A 27,003-nucleotide genomic window follows, 5' to 3' on the forward strand; every position below is an offset into this window, starting at 1 on the left:
GAAATGCTGCTCACCAAAGTTGTTTATCTGATGTGTTTGTATTCATTGCATAAATGCTTTAATAAGCATATTTCTCTTTTTACAGCCGTTACAAAAGGATGTTTATTTGTGGTTCACTTACAAACACCTGTTTTTACAGTGAAGTACTCGTACACGTGCTCGTGGCTGAAGTAGTGTTTCTTGTATCGATGTAATGTTTATCCGTACGTTTGTAAACGCTGATGTTATTTGTGCAGAAAAAAAAAATACTCCTCACATTTTATATCTATGCTCATACTAAATTGAAGAAATACTGTACATGGCACAGCGTAGGATAACTTGTGGAGTAAAATAACAAGTTCTGATAAAACAACAGGTCATTCACCGCCACCTGACAGAGGTAGGGACTGAGCTAAGGCATACCATGTTCTTAGTGCAGAGGAAGCTGGCCAATTATGGGTGATGAGCAAATTGATAGCATTACGAGAAAACATATTAAATGGAGCTGACTCACTGCCATTTCAATAACTTGGAATGCTGAAAAGATAACCGTATAGTTTCTACTTTGAAGCTCGATGAGCTCCAGGCAAAAATTTAATGAGGATCGTACTATAGTAACTTTAGTAGTTTACTCAGTATACATCCTTTATTGAATTGAAGTGACTGATATGGATGCCAAGGAATGTTTTGAGAGTAATATGAGTACTTCCCAAAACGTGTACTTAGGGCAGACAACTCACTGTATTAGTCTTGAGTTCTTTCAGTTTACATTCACTAGCTTTATCGGAATTCGATTTATAGGCTGTCGATGTTAGATTAAATTAGATTCACGAGTGAAGAACCCTTACTTACAGATGGGTTAATTCCCCAGTTCTGAACGGGTTAATCCCCACGGAAATAGCATATTTTATTTAATATTACTTGTAATACCCTCTCCCACCGCAGCACTATGCACATAGAGAGAATCGGTGTCCTCCTCCAAACCTGAACCCCCCAGGACGATTAATTATTTTAAACAAAGAAATATAAGGAACTTCAATGCAGAAGGAAGCCATGAGGCCCATCAACCCTGTGCAATCTTACCAACATCTGAGTACTCCCCCACATACACATCCCACTGTTTCCAGATAGCTATCCTACTCAATTTTAAAACATTCCATTGACTCAATTGCCTTCCTTTGCCCACATTCACCACTCTCTGAGTAAAGGGTCCCTGTCTTACTATCCTCCTAACTCTACTCTTCTTTACTCTTAAACGGTAAACAACCTTGTCCTGTCAGTGTCCATTCTGCTGAAAGATTCTTCTGCACTTATTTTGTCGAAACCCTTCATTACCTTAAACATCTCTGTCACATCCCCTCATGTATTAGTCTCCTTTCACATGTAAAATAAATCCTGTCTCAGCCGCTCCGAGTAGCCTCGTCCATCTAGGCTCGGGATAAATCTCGTTATTCTATGTTGTACCCTTTCTATAGAAACTTCCTCAGATGTGGTGACCAAAACTGTACACAATATTTCATCTGAGGCCTCACTAAATTCCTGTACAGAATTAATAGCACCTCTTTTGTTTTATAATTTATCCCCCTACGACTGGCAACCTAAAACCCTGTTAGCTTTACCTATAATTGCCAGGCACTGTGCTGTCTGCTTATGCCCCTCATGTATTACCATCCCCAGATCCTTCTGCTATGTGACACACCACTCCAAGACTGCTGTTGGCATTATGTAATCCTATTAAAAAATTATTCTTTCCCAATGACAGCACCTTACACTTCTTTATGTTGAGCTTCACCATCCAATCTCTTGCCCAGTCTTTCAAAGTATCCAGACTTTCCTGAATCTGACTCACCCCCACCACCCCTTCCCTCGTCTTCATCTCTGCTCTCGACCTCTCCCCTAAGCTTAATTTCATCTGCAAATTTGGAAAGCCTACCCTTAACCCCACTGTCCAAATCATTGATGTAAATTGTGAATAATTTGAAGCACCCGCTCCCTGCGGGAGCGGCCAGGGAAGTTATAAAATTATCTTCATTCAAACTTGCAATTCAAAATACCTCTCCAAAATATCTCTCGCTGTGTAATTTAAAACACCTCACTGTGCTGAATGATGTGAAGACAGGAATACTGTACTGTAAAGGGTGGGGACCTGAAATACCTTCTCTCCCACCTGGAACGGCGCTACACGATACACATTTACACAGAGAATTTGTGTCCCCTCCTCTCCCCCACCCCCTCAAGACCACTGGCAAAGATAAAAGCATCCCTATATACTAACTGGGGTCATGCTGAACCTATGTAGCAAGTCTTCTCAAATTATAACATGATGTAAGGTGATAGTCCCCAAGAACAGTAGTAGTGCAAGTAACAAACAAACACACAAACAGATCCATGAATTATCGTAAGAATAATCATCCTGGAGACCTAGAACTTATTACTGAGGTTCCCCACTATTTGTATCCTCCCAGTCAGATATCCTCTCATTTGTAGCTACTCCTTGTTTCCTGTCGCTAAGCCAGTTTCCAATCCAGTTGACTTCTCTAACAGCCACCTCACAAGCCCTCACCTAAGCTAACAGTCTTCTTTGTCATCCCTCATCAAAAGCTTTTCGAAAGTATAAGTAAATTGCATACACTGCACTTCCCTCATCCACGCAGTCAGTAACTGCCTCATTGAACTCCAATAAATTAGTTAAATATGACCTCCCTTTGGTAAACCCATGCTGACTACCTTTAATTAGTTTGTATTTGTTTAAATGGTTCCTCATCTGGTCCTGAATTAATGTCTCCAACACCTTCCCCACAACTGAAGTCAAACTAACAAATGTGTAGTCTCCAAATTATTCTCTTTCTTAAATAATGGTGTTACATTTGCTCCTCTCCATCTGCTATTGTACCACATAAAACCCTTCAGGGCACTCTCTTCCCTTTCCCTCACAACCCCTGCAAGTACAACCAGCAGTTTAAAACTCATTCTGTCCAGCGGTTCAGGAGTGCAGAGAAGTCAAACAAACAAAGAAACACACAAACAGACACTTCTCAAATTACAATATGTAATGTGATGGTACAATCTACCCTCATGCCCCCTAACACTTTGAGGTGAGTTTGATATGAACCAAGCAAAAGTTGTGTAATAAAAACAAAAATCATGTATGAACATTTCACCCATTGTTGATTATTTGATTGTGCATTGTCGGATAACCAGAGATCTTGGACGATATTATTGAAGCAAGATCAGTGCAGTCTGTTCATATCTCCTGCTCATATGAGTTGCTTGGATAGTCATTATACAGCCTGCTGCTGCTGCTGCTGCTGCTGCTGCTGCTGTTGTTGTTGTTGTTGTTGTTGTTGTTGCTCATCTTTAACCTCTTTGCTTCTATTAGGTTCCAGTTTCATTGGCAATGCTTGGTCCACATCTGCAACTTCAGCAGTTTCTGCAGCAGCCTTTGCTTACCACACAGCAGCTGCAGACGTTTCTGCAGCAGCAACAGGCACTCGGGTTGCAGCAGGTGAGGGAGTGATCAGCAGGCTTTTGTGCTGTGCAAGCATATAGGTACACTGAAGTGGGGAATTTGATGTATAGGCTGTTAGATGCTTTAAGGGTTTAAACAGTGGAGTGGAGTTTTAAACACACTCGTGTTATGTGCGCAGTTGATAATGCTCCTGGTTTTCAAGTGGCATTCATGTCACTAATTAGCCTGCAAAGTTTGCTTTCGAGTGGAAAAATTCGAGAAGGTCACTTTTGGCTATCGATGAATCATTACAGCTCGAGGAGTCATGAGATTAGACCATACAATAAGTTGTCGTTGTTGAAAAAAAAAATTTTTTTTGTCCGTCACAGATGGCAAACAATATTATCAATACTCTACATTGTTTTCATCGTTGTTATAGCAAAAATTATTTTCATCATATTATAGAAAAACCACTATAATCCTCATGCAATTTTAAAAGCAGTACTATTGCTTTGCTTTAGAGCATAACACCTCCTGCTGACTCCACACCAGAATGGAAATACCGAGTCGGATTCAACTCCACCTGAGATTGAACTAATCACCAGATAATAGTTGGGAGGCACAAACAAGCTACCACTGATTTTTTTTTTTTTTTTTTAATCTGCAGTTGAACTATCAAACCAAAGTTGAGCTCTTGAAATTGGAATTTAAAGCCATCGATTTTGTGGTACTCGACTTCACTTCAAATCTTATTCAAAGATTTAAATTTTCCAAGAGTATATACTGTATTTTTTGCTCATGTGCAAGATGGTCTGGTTGTCGACACATTCAAAGATTTTTCGATCAAAAGGTGTCTTTTTGTGCTAAATGCTATATTTCTGATTGGCAGTTTTTGTGATTGGCAGTTTTGAAAGAATAAACACTGTAAATAGGATTTGCATATTTATATGATGTAAATGTTTGTATTTTGGTTGCGTATGCAGCATCTTGACATATTCATGTCTCATCACAACACCAGCATCTACATACATCGTCAAACATAACTATTCAAAAATGATGGCATCACCATCCAGTGCACAAAGACAGACGATGAATGATGATGATCAAAATAAAAAAAGGAAATCCTAAACAGTGAATGTAATCTTCACTTTGTAATGAATGTTCTGCCGAGTCCTCTATAACCATTCTCAAAATGCTGCAGGTACACACACCCCATGTCACACCTCTGTATTCAGCTGACTACTTCATTATTTTACTCCCATGGTGCCTACTCATTAAAAACTACCTGCCTTGTCATTGCCAATAATATCTCAATATCTGATCTCAGTTGTTTGAGTTTTCCACCACCATCCACCAACCGTCATCTCCTGTTCAAGTCTCTAAATTTAACTCACTCCCTTCAGATACTCTTTTTTTCCTTTCCTTCCCTCATTATGATCAAGAGGTGCATTTGTTTTTTTCTCAAATATCATCCTTGCTCCACCAAACAAAGTTAAAAGTAGTAAGGAAAACTGCTTTGATTTGATTAGCTTAACTAGCAGGACTTTAGCCACATAACGTTTTTGCTGATTTCCTATGGTAACTGCTGTTCATGAATTTGGACATGGACAAAGGATTCAGGTGTATTCGTGTTCTTTTATTCCAACAGCTCCAGCAGCTCTACAAGCAGCAACAGCAGCAGCAGCAGCAACAACAAGAGCAGGAGCAGTTGAGAATACAAGTTCTGCAGCAGCAAGAACAGGCAAGCAAGAAACTAGTGGAGGTCAGTGTGATGTTCATATCACCACAAAACATTATCATTGTTGTATTCATCAACAATAAAACCCTTTCTTTTATAGCACTTCCATTTTAATCTGTTTTCATGGTGCATTTACATGGCACATGGACAAAGCTGTTTTTTTCAGTGAGGCAATGATTAATAACCAAGTGGATATTGCTTGAGTAATTTAAATATCATTTCATAGGACAGAATAAAATTATATTACATAAAGCCCTCAGCAATACCCTCCTTTAAAATTGACAACTCATTAAAATGTCAACAAGCTGTCATGCAGCAACTTTGAAAAAATATTTGCTGTTGGTAATGAATGATTGAATGAACTACAAGTTTTGTCACATAATGGCAGATTTTAGTTTCTTCCTACTGGGGAGATCACCAGTTGATTTGAGAAACATTTTGGAGTAACAATTCGTTTATTTATTCTTCCTGTGACCTTTTTAGTGTCTCTTTTCACCTGAGAAAAGCTCATTTATATGTTTAAAATATCACTCAAATGATATAGTCATTACAGAAAAAAAAAATAAGAATGGCACTTGGTTGAGTACGTACCTCCACCAGGCTGAACAGTTTATGTTTTGTATCCCACTGATAGGCCGGATCTGGATTCGGATCTTAACCAAAATCAAACTGGCTTGTTCTTGTCACCTAACCAACTCATCCACCAAGTTTTGTCATAACTCATACAACTTTTTGAAATATCATGTCACATATCGTTTTTGGTCCCATGTCACAATGGTGAAGAATCACTTTTTATAAATTTTAATTCTTGTATCCGGATGCAGATCTTCACTAAAGTCTAATCAGTTTGTCCTTGTCACATAACCAACCTGTCCACCAATTTTTTTCTGAATCCATCCATAACTTTTTTGAGATATCATGTTATATCTCGTTTTTTGTCCTATCACTCAATGGTGTATGCCTGGTGTTGGCTTAATGGTTAGGGTGGTGGGCTTGGGATCCTTGGATCTTGAGTTCATGTCATACTCTGCTGTTGAATTAATACCAGTGGGGTGGACTCTGCCTGTCATCCTTCCGAGGTCAGCAAAATGAGTACCAGCTTGCTGGTATTCTGTGTCAGATGCGTCTGCTGAGTAGTAGTGAGTAGTCGTACATACCCAATGTGTCCAACAAGTTTCGTCCAAATCCGTCTATAACTTTTTGAGATATCATGTAATATATTGTTTTTGGCCCTATCTCTCAATGGTGAAGAATCATGAAAAGAATTCTCATATCCAGATCCGGATCTGGATCTTCACCAAAGCCTAAGCAGTTCGTCCTTGTCACCTAACCAACCTGTCCACCAATTTTTTTCTGAATCCATCCATAACTTTTTTGAGATATCATGTTATATCTCGTTTTTTGTCCTATCACTCAATGGTGTATGCCTGGTGTTGGCTTAATGGTTAGGGTAGTGGGCTTGGGATCCTTGGATCTTGAGTTCATATCATACTCTGCTGTTGAATTAATACCAGTGGGGTGGACTCTGCCTGTCATCCTTCCGAGGTCAGCAAAATGAGTACCAGCTTGCTGGTATTCTGTGTCAGATGCGTCTGCTGAGTAGTAGTGAGTAGTCGTACATACCCAATGTGTCCAACAAGTTTCGTCCAAATCCGTCTATAACTTTTTGAGATATCATGTAATATATTGTTTTTGGCCCTATCTCTCAATGGTGAAGAATCATGAAAAGAATTCTCATATCCAGATCCGGATCTGGATCTTCACCAAAGCCTAAGCAGTTCGTCCTTGTCACCTAACCAACCTGTCCACCAATTTTTTTTCTGAATCCATCCATAACTTTTTTGAGATATCATGTTATATCTCGTTTTTTGCCCTATCACTCAATGGTGTATGCCTGGTGTTGGCTTAATAGTTAGGGTGGTGGGCTTGGGATCCTAGGATCCTGAGTTAAAATCCCACTCGGATGTTGAATTAACACCAGGTGGAGTTGACTCTGCCTGTAATCCTTCTGAGTTGGGCAAAATGAGTGCCAGCTTGCTGGTGTCCTGTGTCGGAGTGGCGACCCATCCAGGATTGTGCCCAATAGCCAAGGAGACTGCTTAGGCAGCACCATCACTCTGCTTAGAGTATGGTCCCAATGGGTGGATGGACTCAATGATGAAGAATCCCTTTAAAAATTCTCAGATCCGTATCTGGATCCTGACCGAAAATGTGTGTTTCTGTCCTTGGCTGGTCAACTACACGCACAAATAATTTCTGAACAATTTCTTCAAAACTGTGGACAAAAATATCGTGTGACAAACAGACAGACAGAAGACGAGCAAACAGGCATAACAGACACTACAGGCCAACATATTTGGCAAAATTATTTTGCCAAGTAACAAATGGACAGATAGACAGACAGAGGTGAAAACATAGCCTTCACCCACCTTCGGAGACAGAGGAAAAAATAATCCTGAAATCATTTTACAATAATCCTGGCTCTTGGAAATTGCAAATCATTATATTGATTCCTACCTGATGGCAGAAAGGCATGGCTCAATGTCAATTTTCATGCTTGTTGAAAATAGTTCTGCTCTGTTGTCCTGGTGAATGAATAACAAACAAGATTTCAGTTGAATCAACTGAGCTTGTTCTGTTCCATTGTACCCATCTGCTAACGTACCCCATAAAGCTGGGATCTCAGGTTCAAAACGTATTTATCTTATCAAAAGATTATGGAGCCAAAAACAAGAGCTGTTTCCATGGCATCAGCAATGTCACCCACCACTGTAAAAATATAAAAAGGCAAACTACAATCGCTGGAAACTACATTGAAAAGGACTATCATCTGTACGATGTTTGACTGTCTGAAGACCATTCCTTTGTGGTTTGGTTGAAAAACATTGAATCCCTCTTGTAAATGCACGATTGCAACACGCAACGGCAGTTACCGTTATTTAACGATGCACTAACCTACCATGTAGTAGTTATTGAACAAAAGGTATTGTGCTAAGAATTCCTCATGCACATGATGTGCATTAATCGTTTCAGACCTTCACGTTTTGAATAATGTCGGACTGGTTGCCTACTCTCACATTCATACCGTAATTTCTTGTGTGAAATTTGCTGAGCATTTTGTGCATATTTCAAGAATAACATCCACTTATATTTTTGTCGTTTTAATGATACGATCATGGGTTATCAAGACAATTTCCATCGGTGATGGTTTGTTGTCGTTTTGCCTTCTACAACGAATGTGAGAGTAGGTGAACAGCCCAGCATTATTCTTGCACCAGCATCAACATGCATCATACATTAGCCCAATGTCAACTGCCCTGTCTGGATTTTTCTTTCTGAGATGCTTTTGCAGCTGATCTTCCACTCGTGCACCTTCAAAAATAGTGGCTCCGTTTCGAATTAAAATCCTCCACTTGCTTCTGTCTTGCGCATTATCTTCCCAAGCATTTTGTTCAATCTTGCATTTATTTAATACATTTATTTAATACAATTATTTAATCATATTTATTTAATACATTATTTATTTAATACATTTAATACAATGCATCACTGTATTGCTTGCATGGATGGCCTATCCATCTTTTTAGATCCTCGTGGAGGATCTCGTAGTCTTACTCACGTTGTTGTTCTTCATCTTGTTCTTGTGGACTTTTTTGTTTCACAGCCTACAGTTTTCATCGAAACTTCCTGAAACTTGGCATATATATGTAAAAGTACCCTGCACAGACAGTAACCATCTCCGATTTAGAAAATTCTTCCTAGAAAAAAGTTATGACGTCAAAATATCTCCGCTCATGGAAATCGCCTAAAAAATTATCTCCGAAACTCGGCAAGCTCTTTGAATTCTGTTTACGGGAATTGAACAGTGCATCAGCAGAGATGAATTAGCGCACATATGATACATCACTATGACGTCATATCAATTTTTATGACGTCATTCCTATTTTTTGACATTTTTTGTTTCACAACCCAGAGTTTTCATCGGATCTTCGTGAAACTTGCCATGTATATGCAGAAAGCCCACGCGTAGGCAGTATCCATCTCCGATTTTGGAAATTCTTCCTAGAAAAAAAGTTGACATCATAATATCGCCGCTAATGGAAATCGCCTATACCATTATCTCCGAAACGAGGCAAGCTGTTTGAATTTTGTTTGCGGGAATCAAGCCGGGCATTAGCACGGATAATTTATCGCAAACCTGATACATCACAAATACGTTATATTCGTTTTTATGACGTCATCATTAAGAGGACGAGGATCTTAGCTCATTTGAGCTTGTTCCAATTGGAATTTTGTTCTTCCCTGTTGCAAGTTCACCTTTTTCATCTGCATTCATTCTGACAACATGAATGGTCCATTGCAACTGTCCCCTTTTCAGCAGGCATTTCATTGATGTATACTTGGCTTGAGTTAACACCTCCATATTTGTTATATACTCATACTATTTCATGTGGAAGATTGTCCTCAAGCTTTTTTATTACTTACGAAATCTAAAGATTTCATAAGTATATTGATGACTTCCGTTTCTGTTTGTTTGTTTGTTTGTTTGTTTGTTTGTTTGTAGGCACGATAACTCGAGAACGGAAGAAGCTACCAATGTCAAATTACACCACGTGATTCAGGAGGGTGATGGCTAGTGCTGATTAGATTTTGGTCAAAATCGGTCAAAGGTCAAGGTCACAGTGAGGTCAAACATAATTCCGTAAATTCACGTGGAGAAATGGAGATTTTTTTGCTTCGCTCAACGTTACGAGTTCGTTTTAACTTAGATTTTAATTTTGTCTTCGTGTTTTGCGATCGCTTAGGACGCTTAAAACTCGGTTGTCGAAATTCTGGTAAAAATCGGATGTTTTGGAGACGTTTTAAGATTGTATAAAAAATATTTCACTCGACGCGTCACGGGTCGTCCCATGATGTAGTGCGCTCGAGCAGACGCGTCGTTGAGTTACATTAAGGTTTTGCATGGAGAAATGGAGATTTTTGCTTCGCTTGATGTTACGAGTTCGTTTTAACTTCGATTTTAATTTTGTCTTCGGTTTTTGCGATCGCTCAGGACGCTTAAAACTTGGTTGTCGAAATTCTGGAACAGCGATGAATAACTGATATATATATAATAAATAATAAGTCTTTTATCAGATTCTTCTGAAAAGTAATACACCTATTATCTGGCATATCCTGCTGGTACTGAATCACTTTTTTAAAAATAAAAACAAAAAAATGGAATTTTTATAAGAAATCTAGTTTTTGTCTTGGACTCATTATCTGCAAACCACAGTGAAAAATCGTAGACCACAATTAATTCAGAATTCAAGCTCCCCTTGGGCTTCTGACTAATTCATGCTTTTATTAGACAAGGTCAGAGGTCAAGTTGATGATTTCGTAAGTACCAGTCTATGACTGCTTGTTTATTTATTCGTCTGCAGCCTGTGGCTGCTTGGCTGCATAATTTTCTGGGGGCACGGCTGTGCTGCTGATGCAATGCACCTTGTTACCAGCAGCAGCAAGTGTTACTCATTTTTCCAACCTCAGAAGGATGACAGGTTGAGTCAACCCGCCTGGTGTTAATTCAACGGGTGGAGGCTTCAGCTCAAGACCCTAAGATCTTAATCCAGCCACCCTAACCGTGTTTAGCCATCACCAGGCTTAGTCTTCAAGCTGTGCTGATGAAACTGCTTAATCTTTTCACATGGTGACGATGGAGTGTCCATGTTTCACACCGTGACAAAAGTGCCTTAACCACGATTGCATTGTGCAGTAAAATCTTTGGAGCCAAATGTATGTTGTGGTTCTGCCATGTTCATTAACTTTGTCAACCAAAGGATTGGTTGGCCTTGGAAATCCGATTTGCTATTTCTGTCAAGTTGAACATCATTTGAAAATATCACCAAGATATATGATTGAGGAATTAGTTGGCTTCAGTACTTCACCTTCTTTGGTGATGACCAGGCCTATGTGGATGCTACCAGCAGGATACTGGTAGCGAACTTCTGTCTTTTTAATGCTGATTGTGAGTCTGAAGTTTTTTGGCAGCTCAAGCAAAACTGTCTATCAGTGATTGCTGGTCTTCCTCGGTGTGTTCAAACAAATCACAGTTACCTGTGAATAGTATGTAGGTCTCATATCAGCATATGTTGGTTTTTAATTGGTGTGCACAATCTTCAGAGGTTGAAAAGTCCACCATCAATTCTAACTTTAATGTATATGCCATTTTGATTTTCTGACAGTGCTTCATTTAGCATGACTGGGAAGAATAAAACAGAGGGTTGGCCAATCACACAGCCTTGCTTCACTCCAATTGTAATGTGAAAATATTCAGAAAACTTGTTGTCCGCACATACTCGACTGGACATTCCATCATGTATTGTTGAATAATGTATGCAAGCTTTGTAGGACACCCATACCTGGCCAGAATCTTCGAGAGCACACCCCTGTCCACAAAACTGAATGATTTGGTCCGATCTACAAACACAGCATGAAGTCAGATATTTTGCTCAATGCACTTTTTTGCAGCGGATGAGCAGCAAATACCATGTCGATAGTGCTATGTCTATTCCGGAAGCCACCTTGGGACTCAGATTAGCACTATCAAGCAAATTGTCAACGATTCTCTTTTGGATGATTTTGCCAGATTTTTACCTGCAATGGCCAAGCAATGAGATACTGCAATGGTTTCCGCATTCCAACGTGCTTCCTTTGGTCTTGAAAATAATAACTATCAAAGAATGTCTACGTTGTAGTGAGATCATTTAGTCATTCCAAATATGCATATGTACAACTCGTGGAATCTGTGAAGTAGTTGGTAGCTGCCATGCCATGCTTGTGTGGGGCTCTGCCATTCGACAAGGTGTTCAGGTTTCAAGTTTTGTTTATTTCCACATTTCAAGCAATTACAGTAAAAAAAAAAATGTATTCTTATTATACGGTGAAGTAAAAGCCCCAAAAAGAGTATGATCCCAACAAGTATTACACAAAAACAAATCGCTACACAGTTTATTTCGTACATTATTATCATGGGGAAGAACTTAATAAAAAGGAAGCTTAAATAATTTACGTCCCAGGTACAAATCTTCGGTAATCATTGAAGACACATGGATAAAAATGAGGATACAAAGGAGAGGGAAAAGGGGGAAAAGGTTTGTAGATCTATTACATTATGTACATCATTTCACATACAGTCGTTGTAGTATATTCTAAATGTGCATGTGAAATGTGAGGTGTGAAGTGAATTGCACCATTTCAATGGCTCCTGTAACTTATTAATGAAATAAACAGTACGAGCAGTGTACCCGCCCTACAGATGATCTTGTTCCAAGCATGCAACATATTCTTCTGACGCATGCCTTTATTTGGGCAGTGTATAGGCAACTGACAGCTGCCTCAATCACTCCCAAAAAGCAATTAAAAAAAAATAATAACCAGGGTTAGCATGAAGCAAAAACATACCTTCTGCTTGTAATTCAAAACACCTCTCACTGCACTGGAAAACGTGGGGACAGGAACACTGTGCTGCAAAGGGTGGGGACTTGTAATACCCTCTCCCACCTGCAGTGGCGCTACATGATACAGTTCAGTTCAGTTCACTTTTATTATCACTTCGCAGCTTCCGCTGAATTGTGTGACAACTTGCAAATATACATGCAATACAACATGCACAAGAAAAAGAAAAAAAACATTTCAAGAAAAATGTAAAGACATAGGGTGATGAAATCTCAAAAAAAAAACAACCAAACAAGGTAGGAATTATGTCACGACACAACAATCCTCTTAGTGGCTCAGCATCACGACATCTTAGTAGCATCTTTTGACATTTTACTTTCGTTGTGGGATGATGATGGAACAACATCAAAAGATATCGTGATGCTAAACCAGAAGAGGATTGTTGTGTCATAGTGTGACATCATAATGTAGTGTCATTCTTCATTGTTATTCATCATCTTCTTATTCTTATTATTCTTCTTCATCATCCGTCACAATCCCGCAACAAAAGTAAAATGTCAAAAGATGTCATGATGGTAATCCATAAGAGGATTGTGGTGTCTTTTTGTGGCATCGTAATGTGGTGTCATTCCCACCTTTGGTTATTTTTTGAGATTTCCTCCCTCTGTTTTTACATTTTTCTTGTTTATGCAAATTTTTTTGTAAGTAATATAATGCTTAATGTTTCACATATTTTGTTATTTTGGTATGGATTAAATCCACCTATGTTATTTAATTTGGTTTATGGTATATTCTACCCCATCCCCCCCCTCCCTCAATCATGGCTTTTCTCTCAATCCACTATGTGGATTACCATCACTGAACTGAAAAGAAATAGGGTGCTCATTGCCATTCACAACACACAGAGCGCGGTGTAGCTGCCGGACGCCATGATGGTTAGCACTCGATGCTGGGTGAAGGCATTTTCCGTTATGCGTTTGCATATAATTTAGAATGAAAAATGATCGCGTTTTTTTGACATTTTGTGCAATCGTTTTTTTTTATTTTTTAATATATTTTTTTGTGTACAATGTCAAGGCTCGTATGAGAGCTAACACACAGAACATACAACAAGGGGAGCAGGAGACAAGAAGGGTGGGAGAGGGAAGGACAAAACAGAGACACGAGAAGATCTGTGGAAGGGAGAGGGATGAGGTGGGTACACGGGATAAACAAGATGGACACGACAAGGAATTTCAGGAAGGAAAGCAGGGGATTTTGAAGGAGGTGGGTTTGGGGTGGATTAATGGGGGGTACAAAAGATCGTGGTTTTGGATGGGGGAAGATAAGAGGTGGTGGTGAACATCTGTTATGAAGACCTGGAGCTAAGAGTGGGATTGAAGAGAGTGTGTGAGTTCGTTCCAAAGGTGAGGAAAAAAGAGGAAGGAAAGAGTGAAGGTGAGCAGTGATTCTTGATTTTGGTAGTTTTATCAGAAGGGGGTTACTGGCGGACCTTGAGCGCCATGTGGAAATATGGGGAGGGGTGGGGGACATATGGCAGACAGAGCAGGGGGAAAACAGATTCTGAAGCCATGTGGTAAAAAGTTTTGTGGTCTGACAAAACCAAAATGGAACTTTTTTGGCTAAATACAAAACGGTACATTTGGTCAAACCCAACATGGCACAACACCCAATGAACACCACCCCTACTGTGAAGCATCGTGGTGGCAACATCATGTTATGGGGATGTGTTCTCATCAGCAGCGACTGGGGCACTTGTCAGGGTAGAAGGCAAAATGGATGGAGCAAAATACAGAAAAATCCTCGAGGAAAACCTTCTGTCCTCTGCAAGAAAGCTGAAATTGGGAGGGAAGTTCACCTTTCAGCATGACAATGACCTGAAGCATGCAGCCAAATCTACACTTGAGTGGCTGAGGAACAAGCAGATAAATGTCCTTGAGTGGCCCGGTTAGAACCCTGACCTAAATCCAATCGAAAATCTGTGGCCTGACTTGAAGATTGCTGCCCATCAATGCTCCCCATGCAACTTGACTGAGCTTGAACAGTTGAACAGTTTTGTACAGAAGAATGGGCAAATATTGCCCAATCAAGGTGTGTGATGTTGGGAGAGACCTATCCCAACAGACTCACAGCTGTATTTGCTGTCAAAGCAGGGGGTGGACTCTTATCCAACCAAGATATTCTAGTTTTGTATTTTTTATTAATTTCCTGAAATTTCATCATAAATATATGTGGAAATATTATAGGCCTAGACTGGGAATCGAGCCCAGGTCCTCTGGCAAACCATACCAGTGCAAGCCTTACCTTACACCCCCAGATAAGAGCACTGATACAGTTTGTGGGTTACGATGTGTAAATAAAGGTGGAAAAAGTCTGATTTAATTCCAGGCTATAAAGTAATAAAAGGTGAAAATTTTGAAAGGGAGTGTAGACTTTCTGTAGGCATTGTGTGCCTATTAATCACGTCCTGTTTGAACGTTAATTCCCAAAGACCCGAAAGACTCAAAAGATCCTGAGGACCCAAAAGTCCCCGAGGACCCAAAAGTCACCAAAGACCCAACAAGACCCTTTAGACCCCTTATACCCCCATACCGATCAGACAGCTTAGACCCTTGACCACTTGGACCGACTTATATCACAAATAAATTTCAAATAAATATATCACCAACATTACAAATATATTTGTAGAAAATAAATGTTTTTTTATTATGATTGGTGTAAATCATACCAACACAGCAAATCTGTGAGATCAATCTCTGCAACGACATGTGGAGATGTGAGCGCAGTGAGCCGATCCACGCTAGTAGCACGAAATTTCAAAACGTTATGGACAGATTCGGCCAAAACTTGTTGGACAGCTTGGTGTGTGACAAGGAAGAATTGGTTCAATTTTGTTGAGGATCTGAATTTGGTTGCGGATACGGATACTGGACTTTTAAAAGTGATTCTTCACAATTGAGAGATTGGGCCAAATAACGATATAGTACAATATTTCAAAAGATTGTGGACGAGTTATGACAAAGCTTGGTGGATGAGTTAGGTATGCGATGAGAACAAGCTGATTATAATTTGGTGAAGATCCAGATCCAGCCTATCAATGGTAAACAAAACGTAAACCGTTCAGCCTGGTGGAGGTACGTGCTCTCCCAAGTGCTGTTCTAGTTCTTCCAGTGTTCAGTCCACTGCAGGACAAAAGCCTCCCACAACTCTTGCTGAGGAGTATTTGGCATACGATTTTCACACTTGCCAACTGTGGGTTGGCGAAGAAGGAGGCATGAATTTGGAATTTGGCCATTGTGCTGGAAATAAATCTCTTACCTTTTGTTTAAAAACACCATGCAATCATAAACATCCCCCAACTAATACAAGCAGACGTTTACCCAGCTTAACATCCATCCAAGAGATGGTGCACTCATTGATGCAACAACATGCCTGTGAAAACCAGGATGACAGCTTATCGCTTAAAGTCAGGCGAAAAATCGAACCCAGGGTAGACACAGCTCAGAGTCAAGCACACTACCTCTGCACAATCCTTTCAGACAAGTTATCTTCCGTGAAATATACACACACACACACACACACACACACACACACACACACACACACACACACACACACACACACACACACACCTCCAAAAGCCTTTGGCATTATTAATAGAAAATAAATATTACGGATGGAATGGTGTGGAGATGGAGGGGAACCTTCCAATAGAACTTAGCAACAGTTCAGCCAAATAAATCATATCTGGAACAAAAAAAATCTTTCTTTTTATATTGAGCAAATTAAAAAAAAAAATTACATCACAGTTATAATATTTGTACAAAACATGGATCTATCGATCTGTGGATGTTTTGTATTTTTTAAGTTTTGCAATCTGGCTGCACACTGAGCAACCACAAAACATAATGAACTTCCGTTGCTAAATATGGTTCCTCTGAGTGAGTTATTAAATTGTGCTTGTTTTATTTGGAGCAGTGACTCGAACTCCATTCAGAGGCATCACATTTTCTGTGATTCAACTCGAGACTTAATCCATGAGATTCAAGTGTCGACTCATTTCAAGATTATACAGAGAGTTACCAAACACAAAGCTGAGGGTGGGAGGGAGGGCTGTGGTGTGTGCTTATATATCGTTAGTTTATTTTTTAATGTTTATTATTCTGACATGAATGTCAACACAAAAACTTTGATAATGTTTTTTGATACACCTCTCCTATAATAAATATATCCTATTGCTTCAATGAACAATAGCTTCTAATACTCACCCTTGCAAATCTGCAACTGCAGACATAATATTAAATAATTATAAGGTGAGCTTAGACACAGGAAGAGACCATTTGGCCTGAAACTTATGGGTTATATCCACATGTCTTGAATAATCTTTTTACAAACAGCGAACAATTTATCCAGGAATCCATCCCTTGAAATGTTGTTCCAATCCATACTGCTTCATGTTTGTCCCACACACCCATGGCACATAAATCCTGTTCACCCTATATGGTACGTTACTCTAATCCACCCAGTGGCATGTTCTTCAAATCTACATTGACACATTACTTCATTCCACAGTTTGTTTCAGGGACAGTTACAATGTACATTTTGGTTTGATCAATTATCATAGATAAATAGATGTAAGGAGAACAAATCATCTCCATCACATAGGATTCTATGCTTTTTAAAGGTTCCGTTTATAAATTCCTGTGGTTTTCTCGTGGTTTTCTCGCAGGCATTTATCAATATAAGGTTAATTATCTGGAGGCCTGAGTCACTTGATCCTGGCTACCAGGTAATGTGATTTCTCTCAGACAGAACATTTCAACATTCAAAATAATGTGTATGCATTTATATGCTCTAGAAGTTTCAATTACCTTTATTAAGAGCGTTTTTGATGAAAAAAAGGTGTTACCTGGTCACTAATTACAGTTTAAAACTAGAAGGGCACTCGGTAAAGCGCATACCTCCTGCCTGGAATGGGATATCCTGTGCACAACTTTTTGAAATATCCTGTACACAAACAGACAGAAAGGGGTGAAAACATAACCTCCTTCACCTTCAGTGGCAAAGGTAAAAATATTGAGAATTATCAGAGAAGGCAGGAGAAAAATGACAATTGAAACAAATGAGGAGAAAAATATGTGTCGTAACAATGTTAATAAGGACAAGAGCAAGAGGAAAAACATTTTTAACAAAAAGAAAATGAAAAAAGAAAAAAGCTTAGTTTATGGAACAGTTTGCCTTTAACTTTAAAAGTAAAGAGTGTGGATAATTTCAAAAGGAAACAAGAAAAAGAGCAATCAGAGATTGCAGACCCTCGCTCAGACTTATTTTATGTGGTTTATTTTGTGTGGTATTTGTGTACTGGTGTGTTACATAATTAATAAGAGACATAATTACAACTGCCCCTTTATAACTGCTGGCAATGATTACCAGGTACCAAGACGTCCCGCTTTGATGCAACCCCGCTTTCATCGGACACCTGACCCTCACCCATGACGTTTTTTATTATTATTCAATTGAATTTAGAATGGGATTAAAACAAATTTAATTCAAATCAAATGGAAGACCAAATAGATGCAGTCCTGCATTGGAGTCATCAGAAGGAACCCAAACAAGCAAAAAGCGAAGATGAAGTTATCAGGAAGAACCTGGATAGGATATGGGTTTCAGCTGCTACTCCTCTACCTTCAAACTCATCCAGGCACAGCCAAGTGAGTCTTATTTTTAAAAACAATAAAAACCAAAAAGAACCCAGTTCAAAAAAAATTAAATAACCATGGGTGCCACACCATGTGTCTGATGAGTTTTAAATTTAAAACCGATATTCCTCATCACTACTAGATCATAATTGTGAAGTTTCACATCGTTCGATGAAGCGGTTCAACAGAAATAATTTATTAAGATTTTCGTTCAATCAAATGTGGCTGCCAGACCATGTGACCTATCAATTATTCTTGAATACCCTGGTATCCCCAAGGCTCGGGGAACATGCTTGTGAAGTTTCCCCTCGATCTGTCCAGCTGTTCTGAAGAAGATTATTTTTTGGGTTTAGGGTAAATCCCATATGACTGCCAAACCATGTGACCTATAACATCATATATGTGAACATTTTGTTCCTCGTGGATAGGTGGTCATACCTGTAAAGTTTCACTTCGATCTGTTCAGCCATTTCAGAGAAAGGTTTTTTTTCTTTTCTAAATATGGCTGCCGAACCACATGACAGATGACATCATCAATTTTTTTTCTGTGGACCAATTTATCCCGAGATGACCCTCAAAAAATTTTCAGACTGATCAGATGTAGCATTCTATGTATGCAATTATGACGTCATAACGAAGGCACCCATGACATTTAAAAACAATTACACATTCTACATGAGTCGTCGCTCCTATTGTGAAAATTTTGTGTCAGTCCGACAAGTGGTTGCAGAAAAAAACATTCATGTTCTTTGTGGACAAACAAAAAGACAAACAAAGACAGACAGACAGAGAAACAGACCCAAATGCAATACCCTGTCCTCTGGTAAGAGTAATTAGGTAGTTATAAAAGGTAAAGGGAATTCGACAATGCAATCAAACGGAAGACCAAAGACTGCATTGGAGTCATTACATTGTGAGATTTTACGTGTATATACAAATGGTCCACTGGTCTAACCCGGTTGCCCAGGTTAGAATCCGATGGGTCACTGAGTGACCAGGTCGGTCCACCACCGCAGAGAGTAATGCGACATTGGATGCGGCAGATTCTCATTTCCAATGTCGCATTACAGATTGAAATCTCTGCGTGCACCAGGCGAGTGGCATGCCAACGGCAATCACAGGACAAATCTTACCTTTGGCCGAGCAAACAAATCCCACGTGATGCTGGAAGCTCGAGAGGTGCAAGACCGCGACCAATATTTATCTCAAGCCTATTCCTTTAGAGCAGGGGTTCCCAACCTGTGGTACGTGTACCACAGGTGGTGCATTTGGACTGTCCCGGTGGTACGCGGCAGCGTGCTTTTTTTTTTTAAACGCAGTTTTTATTTTCCTTCTCTCTCATGCAGCTTGTGCACAATAATTAAATTTATATCGAAAGCGGCTGTACACTGACAGCTGTTTGTTATTGGCCATTGTGCACAAGTCTTATTATTCGTTTTGTCTCCACACACCACACTGTCATCATTGCTTATTGCCCGGATTATTGTTACCGTTATCGTTCACCAGCATCATGTCAATGCAAAAATATTCGGAGAGTTATCTCAAGTTAGGCTTCACTTCCATCCAAAAAGGTGAATTAGAAGCTCTACAGTGTGTGATTTGTGGAAAAGTTCTCGGCAATCAATCTATGAAGCCAAGTCTGTTGAAGCGCCATTTTGATTCTGTTCATCCTGAACACAGCGACAAGGACCATGATTTTTTTCGTCGGAAGGAAAATGCCATGAAAGGAGCATGCTTCGACGGCAGCGGCAGTTTTCAACAGCAGTCCACGGCAGCCGTAAAGGCATCCCACTTAGTTACACTGCGAATTGCAGAACAGAAAAAACCGCACACCGTCGGTGAAAGCCTCATCCTTCCCGCCACAAAGGATATCGTACGTCTCATGCTGGGAGAACAAAGCGCCAAGAAGCTCAATCCTCTTTCGTTGTCAAACAACACAGTTCAGAGGCACATTGAAGAAATGTCAACCAGTATTCGTGACCAGGTAGTGGCAGAAATCAAGGCATCTCCATGCGGATTTTCTATGCAATTGGATGAGTCAACTGACGTAGCAAATTGTGCCCAACTGTTAGCGTTCGTTCGGTACGTGCATAAAGCCAAGTTCAAGGATGAAATACTATTTTGCCGCCCGCTTAAAACCACAACGAAAGCAAAGGACATTTTCGAAGAGGTGTCTTCCGTCTTTGATCAAGTTGGGCTGTCATGGGTTGATCTGAAAGGCTGTACTACAGATGGTGCTCCAGCTATGTTGGGGTGCAGATCAGGTTTCCAAACGCTTGTGAAGGCAGTTGCTCCTGAAGTGCGTGGCCTACACTGTACGATCCACTGCCACGCACTCGCAGCCAAGCCGCTCCCCAAGCCATTGACTGACGTTCTCTCAACCATGATCAAAATTGTGGACCATGTGAAATCCCAGGCTCTCAATTCGCGACTTTTCAAGAAACTTTGCGAGGATTTCGACTCCGACCATAAAGTTCTCTTATTCCACACTGAGGTGAGATGGTTATCCCGTGGAAATATGGCGGAACGCGTGTTTGGACTGTGAGCTTCGCTTCGCGAATTCTTCAAAAACGATGGAAAACCAAAGACTGTCGATTTCGTCGCTGCTTTGAACGACCCCGACTGGGCATTGCACCTGGCTTATTTGGTCGACATTTTCTCTCAGTTAAACGCCCTGAACAAGTCTCTTCAGGGGACTGGCGCAACTATCATCACTTCGTAGACAAGGTCAAGGGATTTCAGGAAAAACTCCATCTGTGGAAGACGAATGTCGAAGCGGGAGTGGTGGTCATGTTTTCTTGCACGGCCGATATTCTTCAGAAGCGTGAAAAGAATCCCCCAAAGGGAGTTCATACAACTGGTAAAAGATCACCTCGCTTATTTGGATGAAGAATCAAATTCCTATTTTCCGGATCTCAAGGAACTGGATCTGAAAATGATTCGCAACCCATTTCGCATGAATGCATTGGATTTGCCACCTGGAACAGGACTGCAGGAAAGCTTGATTGATCTCCAGAACGACTCCACAGCCCGAGATCAGTTTGACGAGATGAATCTTGCAGACTTCTGGTGTGGAATGTTGGGGTCTTACCCTAAGCTAGCTGCCCTGGCTGTTCATTTGCTCATAGTATTCCCATCTACATGGCTGTGTGAAGCTGGGTTCTCGTCAGTCGTTATTCTAAAAACAAAACAAAGATCCCTACTGGATGTTGAACATGATGTTCGGTGCGCTTTATCCAAAACAAAGCCTGACATCGACCTGCTTGTGAGCAAGAAGCAGGCTCAACCATCCCATTGACTGGACATTTTACACAATCAAATAGGTACTTACTGTATCATTCTTTTGTTCAGATCAGATTGCTCAATGTCATAGTTGTGAATTGTTGGTATTGTTTAACTCCCCATTGTCCTATCTGTATCGCAAATAATAGTCCGGGAGCCAACCGATCAAAATTAAAAAAAAATTGCCCGGTCTGCTATAAAATTTTTGTGTTGATTTTCATAAAGAGACACCCTTTGAGTATATGAAAACCAATGTTGGCAATGGTGAAACTCTTGCGCAACAACACAGTCAACACTTTTGCGAGCCCCCTCTGATAACAAAATGTTGGCAAAAGCGAAGATGTAGGATGGGGGTAGGGGTAATTCATATTGTCCTAAAATCATAACCACTAAACCTATATACACAAATGACCCCTCATATTAAAGAGGAGTTCATTTCCTATATCACAATTGGTGTAGATTTAACCTACCTACAATTGACAAGGTTATATGTCAAACAACAAAAGATTTATGCAACTCAGAAATGCTTGACTATCAATGGGGTCAGGAACAAGAACATACTTTTACATGCCATGGTTTTAAGGAAGATAAAATTAGAAATGGATTAACACAATATTGTGACATGAAACATCCTCTTCAGAGGAAGAGTCACTCTCTGAAACAACTCCACCACATGAACCTCTCTGACCAAGGCATATGCATGTCACTCAGCAAGGCACAGCAGCCTTTTTGCATGAACATCGTTTCAGACATTTGGATAATTTGCACATGCAAGACACCGTTTTGTCTATGTTTGGCTTGGCTGGCTTAGACATGAGAATTGGGACCAGTTTTCCATTGATAAGGGTTCTGCCAAATGTTGTGGCTGGGGGAAGTGCTCGGTCACTGAGATGTGCACGTCTATACAGAAGCAATTGATACAATGCTCTTAAAACAAGGAAGTAAAACGCATCTTCTGTTGCTGGCAGTGACCTAAGGTCTAATTTTGAAGAGACAAACATATGCTGCCTGAGGGTATCCAAACAGCTGAACCCTTTTTGGCCATGCAGAGCAGTCCAGTATACTCTGGCCTCATCAATGACACATTCTGTTGCTGCCATTTCACTATCTCTTCCAAAATCAACAAGGTGGGGAAGGTTTCCTATCAGTCCCAGAGAAACCTGTGCCGCTCTTCTTTTCACAGGAACACAGGCATCATCCCAACTGACTGGAAGAGGGGCCTTGTTGTCCCTCTCTGGAAAGGGAAGGGTGATCGCCAAGACTGCAACAACTACCGAGGGGTGACGCTGCTCTCAGTGCCGGGCAAGGTCTTTGCTCGGATAATTCTTGATAGGGTTCGCCACCATCTGCTTGAGCACCAGCGTCCAGAGCAGTCAGGCTTTACACCAAAGAGGTCAACGATTTACCGTATCCTTGCACTTCGTGTCCTCACCGAACGCAGACGAGAGTTTTGGCAGGGGCTGCTTGCAGCCTATGTTGATCTCTGTAAAGCGTTCGATTCAGTGAATCGGGATGTCCTCTGGAGGATTCTTGGTCTTCGTGGGGTGCCACCGAAACTGATCGATCTGATGTCTGAACTCTACTCTGGTACTGAGAGTGCTGTGAAGTGTGGTGGTACCATCTCTGACTTTTTTCCAGTTGTTACTGGAGTTCGTCAGGGATGTGTACTTGCCCCCACACTTTTCAGCACTTGTATGGACTGGATTTTAGGGAGGATGTCGGAGAGATCAAGTTGCGGTGCATCGTTTGGCAATGTGAAGATCTTAGACCTTGATTTTGCAGATGATGCAGCCATCTTTGCGGAGACTTTAGACATCCTCTTGGGGGCCCTCGAGGTGCTGAATGAGGAGTCGGAGCCGTTGGGATTACGGATTTCTTGGGTCAAAACTAAGATCCAGGCTTTCGGTGACATCTTGGATGCTGCTGTCCTGTCTGTGTCTGTTTGTGGTGAGGATGTTGAGGTCGTGGATAGATTCACTTACCTTGGCAGTGATATTCATGTCTCCGCAGGTTGTGAGCCGGAGGTCAATAGACGTCTGGGTCGGGCCTGGGGAGTCATGGATTCACTGGATCATGGGGTGTGGCGCTGCCGGTACCTGTGCGGGAGGACGAAAGTCCGAGTCTTCAGGTCCTTGGTACTTCCAGTCTTGCTCTATGGGTGCGAGACTTGGACTTTGACCAAGGATCTGAGACGGAGACTTAATTCCTTTGGTACCAGGTCTCTTCGAAGAATCCTTGGCTATCGCTGGTCGGATTTTGTGTCCAACGAGCGGTTGCTGAGAGAGACTCGGATGAGATTTGTTACCTGCATAGTCCGTGAGCGTCAGCTGCGGCTGTATGGACATGTGGCTCGTTTTCCTGACGCTGATCCTGCTCACCAGATTCTCTCAGCGAGGGAGTCTCATGAGTGGAGGAGGCCAGTGGGCTGACCACGTGCCTCATGGTTGCAGCAGGTTGACCATCATCTCAAGGAGATGGGGATGGGCCTGGCATCTGCCTGGGGGATGGCCAGATGGAGGCCCCTGGAGTACCGGCGGAAAGTGGATGCAGCGACGCGCTGTTCTGGCACATGCTCCCATACCTGACCTGACCTCTTCTTTTCCCCTTCTGAATGGGTAGCTCACTGTGTCACATCCACACAACACATATGTGCACAGAAGTGTAGCTGCGACATCAAGAGGATTTTCTGGTACTTCCTGCTCAACACTTCTACCAGCTCATGAATAGGTAGGTATTGATTCTGCCGTTGTATCCAGAGTTCTTGCAATGTGTTCAAGCAGCAGAAGTGATATATACACAGCATAATTATATCTGTATCTGTTGCATGCACAACAGCTCGATGGTGATCAAGATATTCCACACAATATGCAAGATGAGCAATAATCCTTGTCTCTGCCTCTTCATGTTCTTCACAAGGTAAGTCCAGAACTGAACTTGATGCTGATGTGATGGAAAGAGTGTGACCTTTGTTTTCCATCATACCACCAATAATGATGGTCACTCCATCTGGAATAGCTTCAGGACTCTCACAAAGGGAAGTGCCAATGAAGTTCTGAAGATTTCCTTTATTTCTTGGATTCTTCATGAGTAAATTCCAGTCCGGAATTTCTAGACTCTTGGATGGTGAGAATTGTCTTGCCTGGTCTGTCTGGTTTCTCCTCTGCTGCTCATCACCCTTCAAAGTATGGCTATCATCAAAATCATACTGATCACCAATGATGTTGACACAGTTGCACATTTCAGGTTTCAACTGCAGGAGCTTGCGAAGATACAGCTGGGGAAGTTCAAATGTTTTCGCACCCATTTTTTGGTATTTATTTACAAATGCCATTGTGTCTACCAGATAAACTGTGTATAGGTCACTCTGTGGTAATGATGGCATCTGTAAAACAACATCCTGCTCAGCTTCAGCAATTAGCACTGCCACGAAATCAGACTTGTTGCCTTTGCGCATTACAAACCCCTGTGCTAAGCGTGGATCAACCTCAAACAGGGATGATGGATAGTCTGTCCATTCATGGGAAAATGCAATCTGTCTTGTGACTGGGTCGGCATCTCGATAGAAACACAACACACGTGTAGTTGCAGTCTCATCTTGATAGATCCTGATTAAACTCTGTTTCCTTGATGGGTTTGATTTCTTCTGTGAGGAGAAAGTTACCAGCTTCAGTGGTTCAATCTTAATAGAGACCACCTCTTCTGCTTTCATAATGGCTTCCATGCCCTTAGCTTGAGCATGGACCAAGTCTTTTGAAGCATCCTTCTCACCAGTTGCTCTATTGAGCAGATCCACTTGGTTGTTACACTGGAATGGGTTTATCATCTGCTGGCATATCACTTTCTTGATCTCCTCAACATGCATATGTTCTTCTGTTGCCTGCTTATGTGTTTCTCCATGATGAGTAGATTCCTGTTGGCCTAGATTAGCCATAGACTTTATGTTCTCTGATACAGCTGTGAGAAATGGTGCTGTCTTCACATATTTATCTCGAGCAGCTGGTGCCTGAGATATGCCTTTGAACAGCGATGTCTTCCCTTCATTGTTGTATGTCTGCTCCAGGGCCATGTCACTCCAAACACCATTGAATTTTCCTTTGGAAGAGTGAACTGTGAAGTACCCAACCTGGATCCAGCAAACCTTAACCGAACTGTGTTCAATAGAGTAAGAGGATTTTGGGGGTAGGGGTAACTTTGGTTGACAAAAATGTTAATTTTCTCTTTAAAAATTGATAGAACTCACTCAAATTTGCTGTTTTAATTAGCCATGGATACCATGTTCATATCACATTAAGAGAAATTAGTATTCTAATGCAGCATCTGCCTATGATAAGAAAAGTTCTAAAGGCCATCTTCAAAAAACGTTATTTTTAAGGCATTTTTCACAAAATTATGTACTTTTACGAGGTTTACTTCCACAAAGGCAATTTTTTTTTGTCATTTTACAATGCACTGATTGAATTCTTACATTTAGTTCACATTTATTTTTCATGAATGTGATTTTTTAATTTTTTTAGAAATTTTATTGACAATTGCTGTTTTATCAAATTTTTCAAATCTTCCTCAAACAAAAACGTCCGCCAAAATTTTTCGCAAGAGCTTATGAATTGCCAACATTGGTTTTCATGAACTGCAAACATATATCTAAACATCCTGGGGGTGTAAAATTTTATAGCAGAGGCTGTAAGGTCCAACCCTAAAACAGCCTCATACACAGGTTGGCTCCCGGACTATAAGCACTATTTTAGGTGAATTTTGGTACAGTGGTACTCGGTGGGACCACGAACATGTGAAATGGTACCCCAGTAAAAAAAAGGTTGGGAACCACCAGATGAAACTGTCGCAAGCAAGCAGGATGGGCCAGAGACAAATTCAGGTGTAACAAATATAATTGTGCAAAAGAAAAGTACATACGTATAAAACAAGCGATCACAATAAGAATTCCTCAAAATTATCCCTACCGAATACATGCCCCATGGTACAGTAATTACCTGTGACCTTAAGGCCTCAGACACGCACGATAGAAGACATAGGTTGTCACAGGACAGCAGAGTCGCTTGGCCAAACCTGATAAATTGCATGGCAGGAGAATGTCTAGCTGTATATGCGAGCTCCGAAGGCTGCAAGTAGTGGAAGGGACATGGCCTGATGGGAGTGGGATTGATGTGGGCAGGACAAGGTGGGGCTTAGCTTCTCCACAGCTTGCTCTAGAATGCAGCCTTCCAAGCTTAACAGGAGATGATAAATGGGGTTTCTGGGACGCCCATTCAAATGAATGGGGGAAAAGGGAAAAACTTTCCGACCCAAGCCCCAAAAGCCCAAAATAGGAGACTGATTTTTTTCCCCACCTATCCCCTTCCCTCCCATACAAGCAAATGTAAAATTGAGACTGAAAGATTCAGACTTACTGATTAAAGCACTTC

General features: G+C 40.9%; 1 protein-coding gene across 12 annotated transcripts in view; it reads left to right on the forward strand.

Moving 5' to 3' along the window:
* LOC147018531 (forkhead box protein P1-like) overlaps window positions 1–27,003 on the forward strand; it is a 227,106-nt gene that overhangs the window by 120,155 nt on the left and 79,948 nt on the right. For 10 of the 12 annotated variants that reach the window (XM_085898257.1, XM_085898261.1, XM_085898255.1 and 7 more), the window contains 2 exons: window positions 3,359–3,484; window positions 5,076–5,189. The exons of 1 other annotated variant lie outside the window; for it this stretch is intronic. In XM_085898257.1, the coding sequence (XP_085754383.1) occupies window positions 3,359–3,484; window positions 5,076–5,189 (240 nt within the window). The remainder of the gene's footprint in view (window positions 1–3,358; window positions 3,485–5,075; window positions 5,190–27,003) is intronic. One more of the 12 variants, XM_085898260.1, reaches the window with a different exon arrangement.

This window comes from Eptatretus burgeri, chromosome 10 (assembly GCF_056783735.1).
Source record: "Eptatretus burgeri isolate ZD-2024b chromosome 10, Ebu_testis_v1, whole genome shotgun sequence".
Lineage (NCBI taxonomy): Eukaryota > Metazoa > Chordata > Myxini > Myxiniformes > Myxinidae > Eptatretus > Eptatretus burgeri.